The sequence below is a fragment of the Echinops telfairi genome, unplaced genomic scaffold (assembly GCF_000313985.2).
Source record: "Echinops telfairi isolate 266 unplaced genomic scaffold, ASM31398v2 ScPeMD7_7467;HRSCAF=8505_1, whole genome shotgun sequence".
NCBI lineage: Eukaryota > Metazoa > Chordata > Mammalia > Afrosoricida > Tenrecidae > Echinops > Echinops telfairi.
The window spans coordinates 9,026,527-9,031,506 of record NW_022111368.1 but is presented as its reverse complement, the minus strand read 5'-3'; the positions used below and the strand labels follow the sequence as shown (position 1 = coordinate 9,031,506).

Below are 4,980 nucleotides of genomic sequence, written 5' to 3'. Positions count from 1 at the left end.
TTGTCCCACTATCATGTTCTGCCTTCATTTGGGTTTTAGGAATTCCTCTAGGTTACATTGCTCTTGATCCAGCCCTTCCAGGGTTCCCGCACCCTCCTTGACACTGATTTTGGATTACTTGTTGTTCCTTTGTCCCTGGGCTTGTAAATACCCTCATCCTTTCCCCCGCGCCTCCCCTACCCCTATGTTCCCCCAGAACTGTCATCCCATTGTTCTCTCTTCTGGCTTGTTTATTCTGCCTATCCCTTCCAGGTAGACATGCTATGTACCATCACCAGACTGAGTGCAACGAAGCAACAACAGAAAGTAAGGAGCTGGCTTCAGGTTTTGAGGCTAAGGGATCAGGCAGTCACCTGTCACTCACATTTCTCAGTTATAAATGTTAGACTAAGTACAAGAAGAAAGGGATTGGAAGCCATGGGCTCTAGCTGTCTTTGAGGAATTTGCTCAAGTTTGAAGGTACAGAAGGGAAAGGGAGGACAACCCCCCAACCGAGTACCCACCGCCGTCCACTCAACCCCAACAGGGTTTCTAGCACGGTCTCATCTTTCTTCTCACAGGGAGGTTGCTGGGTTCAAGCAGCTGACATTTATGGTTAGCAGCTGAACACTTAACCACTGTGCCACCAGGGCTGGTGAAATCCAGGCCACAGAGAGCAAGTATACTGTCACTGAGAGCGGCACGGATAGAGAAAATGGGTGGCTTGAAGCAAGGAGAGTCAAGAGTGGCTTTTCCCAAAGCATCGGCGCCAGAATTCAGTACCAGCTACATCTGGCTTCCAATCCCTTTCTTCTTGGACTTAGTCTAACATATATAACTGAGAAGTGTGAGTGACGGGTGACTGCCTGACGGGGAGGACTTCCACTTGAGCGTAATCGCGTAGACACGACTTCCACGCCTTTCATTCCACTGCACATATTTAGCACTTCCCATTCAGTTCCAAGACCTCATTTGCCTTCTCTTTTCAAGGGACAATAAACCAGGCAAGGAAGAGTATGAACTTTCAAGCGGAATTCTATGAGTATTTGGAAATATTAATTTGTACAATGTCAGAAGCACAGAAGGCCAAAGCCTCAGCATGTAAGACTGTATCCAGACAATAGAATTAAAACATCCCTTGATGACTATAGCATACGTTTGCATCTTTCGCTGCACCCGCTCCCTCCCACTTCTCCAGGAGGAGCACTCCGGGCAGGGAGAAAGGCTGTGGTTCTTTTGAGGATGTGCCTCCTTTATGAAGCCTTCGGGGCCTGATGGAGGAAGTGGTCGAGGGTGAATGGGGAGGGGTGAATGGCTCTCCCCAACTTGCCAGTGGTCTGCTCCTTCCATGAGTGCCTACCTGTTCAGACCCTTCCACCAGGAAGCATTCCACACTGGAGGGATTTGAAAAAGAAAACCTACCACCATGGAGGCCACACAGACTTCTAGCAACCCTCCTGGACAAGGCAGAACTGCCCCCTTGGGTTTCCGAGGCTGTAACTCTTTTTTTATTATTAAATACTTTAATTGGGAGCTCTTACATCTCTTATCACAATCCATACATTCATCCAGTGTGTCAAGCACATTTGCACATATGCCACCATCATCATTTTCAAAGCCTTCTCTTCCCACTTGAGTCCTTGATATCAGCTCCCATTTCTTCCCCAGGCTGTAACTCTTTACGGCAGTAGAAAACTCCATCTTTTCTCCTTTGAAGCACCTGGTGGTTTTGAATTGCCGATCTCGCGGTTAGCAGTCTAACTCTTAACCACACCATCAGTTGGCAAATATTAGTCTTGGGTCTATGTTTTCTGTAGCGCCCAGAGAATGCCCTGTAGGGGGTTGTCTTCGATTGGTCCTTACCTGAATAACTCTAACTCACCTGCGATGAGACACTTGACAGGCTGGCATGAACCAGGCTACCCCCAATCTATCTGTATAGCTCTGTTTACTCAAGCTCAGCCTCTTCCAACCCCCAAGAATGGCCAGATGCTTCCAAGAAAGAGGGATCTTCATTCATCTTCTTCAACACCCAATCTATGCTACTTGCAAATGAAATTTCTCAGATGATTTAAGCCACAGTTCTGAGCCTGTATGAGTCAGGATGGGGCTCAATGGCTGTGGGTTAGTTTTTGGTTTTTACAAACCCTGTCGGTTAAACTTTCTTCAAGTCTCCTGCTCCCACTAATGCACTGAACAGAAGCATTTTGGTATACCACCAAAAAAAAAAAATTAAAAAGAGGAGTCTCTGACCAACACAGACTCCAGGGAAAGCCGCCTGCGTCCTTAACCACCGTGTGTCTCCCGGAGCAGCTCTGCAGTTCACTCTATGCGGGGAGGTGTGATGCTGAATACTCACTGGGAACTGCCTTTTCGTAGCAGACGTCTTTATAAAAGCAACACCCGAGTTCCTTGCATCGGTCTCTGGAGACGTTGTAGTCACATATGTCATACAGAGGAATATCACACACTGCAGGAAAACAAACCAAAAAAACATAGATGCACATCACATTGTCATTCTCAAACACACAGCCACCCCAGGTCTCATGTCGTGCTAACGAAAGTGGCAGTGTGGGTTGGGGGATGGGGGTTGGGTTGGGGGGAGCAGAAGTTGCCGGTCTGTGTTGTGGTTTTTGTTACTTTCTAAATTATGCATTGTGCAAATCTCTCTTGGAAGCTAAGGTCTGGAATGAATTAAATTTCTGAGCAAAATAATGTCAAGTTAATTACACGGAATAATACATGGTCCTCTAAAGATTAGGAAGATAATACATCTTGGTGGAGCTGCATGCCAGGCATGGCGTTCTCCAAAGAAAATGAAAAGCAAAGATCTAATACAATGAGTCTTGGGATGTTGGGTTTGTAACATATAATTAATTCACACTTAGGCATGCAGCAAGCTGAAATCATCAACGTGGACTGGGGATTGTTTCAGAATGGAAAAATTGAGTCCAAAGGACAGAAAGCTGGCTGCCAGTTTTGACTCAGATACCAAAAAATAATAAAAATGAAAGGATAATGGAAGCGCAATACGCTATAAGAGAAAATGGTGGGGGTTGGGGGGACAGCAAGTCACCATGTTTTCAACATAGTTTTACAGCCTAATACATTTTCATTCAGTCATTTGAATATTTGACTCCCTTCATTGGGAAGAAGTTAATGGAATCATTGGACTAGATTATGTTTTTATGACATACATAAAAGAAATCCTATACGAACTCAAAGTAAAAGCGACTTGCCGTCGAGTCTGACTCCAGATGATCCTACGTGTTACAGAGCAAGACAACGCTCCATTCATGACTGTCGCCTTTGCAGAAGCAGATCGCATCAGGCCTCTCTCTCAGCACCACTCAGTGGGCTCAGAGCTGGCAACCTTCAGTTCCTAGTCGAGCACAAGCCATTTGTGCAACTCGGGGACTTCAGAAGAGTTCAAGGTGAGAGCGAACACTACAGAAAGCAGCACGATGAGGCAAGAGCAAACCGAAACCTTCCTGAAAGTCAACTAACTGCCATCTCACCAAAGGAAACCCGACCGTGCTGGTGTCGGAATGACCAAGCCCTCTGTCACCAGTCCACCCTGCAAATGGCCACAAGGGAGAAGGCGAGGCAGGGAACCCACCCACGTCCCAAGCCACTAACAAGACAAAACCAAAGTCCCATTGAGGCATTCCTACGTCACAGTGATGCTGTAGGACAGAGTGGCACTGCCCCCGGGGGTTTCCGAAGACTAACTCTTTACAGGAGCAGAGTCTCATCCTTCTCCTGAGAAGCAGCTGGTGGTTTCAAAATGCTGGCCTTGAGATTAGCTGCCCAACTCGTACCCATTATGCCACAAGAGCTCCTATAGCCTCCAACAAGTCCACTCGTTTTTCTCTCATTGCACTTGGTATCCCAAACTCAGTCAGCCCAGGGGAAACTCGCTGTTTCTCATTGCCTTTCCTCTCTTTCCCAAATATTCCAACTCCAGGTTTGTTCCTGGCCCTCCTGGACAGAGCTCTGACAGCAGTACTGGGAACCTAGAGCAGGGTGGGATTCTAATGCTCAGGGGACCGTCTCATAGCAGAGAAATGCAAACTCACAACTGTATACGAGGAGCTTCAACAAACCTGTAGAAAAGGTCCATTCTCTCAAGTCCATTTGCCTGTGTATGTTTGGAAGACCCTCTGCACATGGGCGTGCACTGGGTGCCATTGCGTCACTTCCACTGTATAGCAAGCCTGTGAACCATGGCCGGGAGCGCCGCCTGGACCTGGGCCAGCCTCACAACGGTGCCATTGGAGCCCATTACTGCGGCCGCTGTGTCAATCCATCTCATTCCGAGCCTTCCTCTCATTTCTTGCCTCTCTACGATAGATGTTATGTAGTATGTACGTGGGTGTCAGCGAGAGGGTGAGTCAAAAAGTATTGCTACTGGGTTTCAGTAGCATTATACCTTCCAAACAACTGTCTGGAGGGGGGCGGGTGCAGAGGGAGAGGACTACACATGCTGGAGAGGTGTGCAGTGACTGGAACCCTTCTAGAAGGCTAATGGAATTGTCAAATGATAGTGCTACTGTGGGCAATGACACGGTTCTTCCTCAAACAACTGGGATTAGACGTACCCTATGACTCAGCAATTCCTCTATTCCGTACATACCCTAAAGATGTAAGAGCCAATAACTTGAGCAGATAGATGCATACCCATGTGGGTCACGGCGCTATTCACAATAGCAAAACTATGGAAGCAACTCTTGGTAGGAAGAATGGCTACACAAAATGGAATACTACAAAGCATTAAAGAATTGCAGTGAATCTGTGAAACACCTCATGACATGGATGAACCTGGAGGATGTGTTAGTCTAGGTAGATTAGAGAAACAAATTCATAGACACTCGGATGTGGAAGAAAGAGCTTTATATACAAGAGCAATTGAATATTGAGAAAACATCTCAGCCCAGTCCAAATTAAGTCCATAAGTCCGATATTAGCCCATATATCTCATACCAATCTATAAATTCCCCT

General features: G+C 46.7%; 1 protein-coding gene across 1 annotated transcript in view; it reads right to left on the bottom strand.

Annotated features, from left to right (window-relative positions):
• The window catches only part of TEX29 (testis expressed 29), a 17,690-nt gene extending 13,886 nt beyond the window's left edge, over positions 1-3,804 (bottom strand). The window contains exons 1-2 of the mRNA XM_045283810.1: positions 3,801-3,804; positions 2,339-2,449 (exon numbers count right to left, since the gene is read on the bottom strand). Coding sequence (XP_045139745.1) covers positions 2,339-2,449; positions 3,801-3,804 — 115 coding nt within the window. The remainder of the gene's footprint in view (positions 1-2,338; positions 2,450-3,800) is intronic.
• Positions 3,805-4,980: the final 1,176 nt, after the last annotated feature.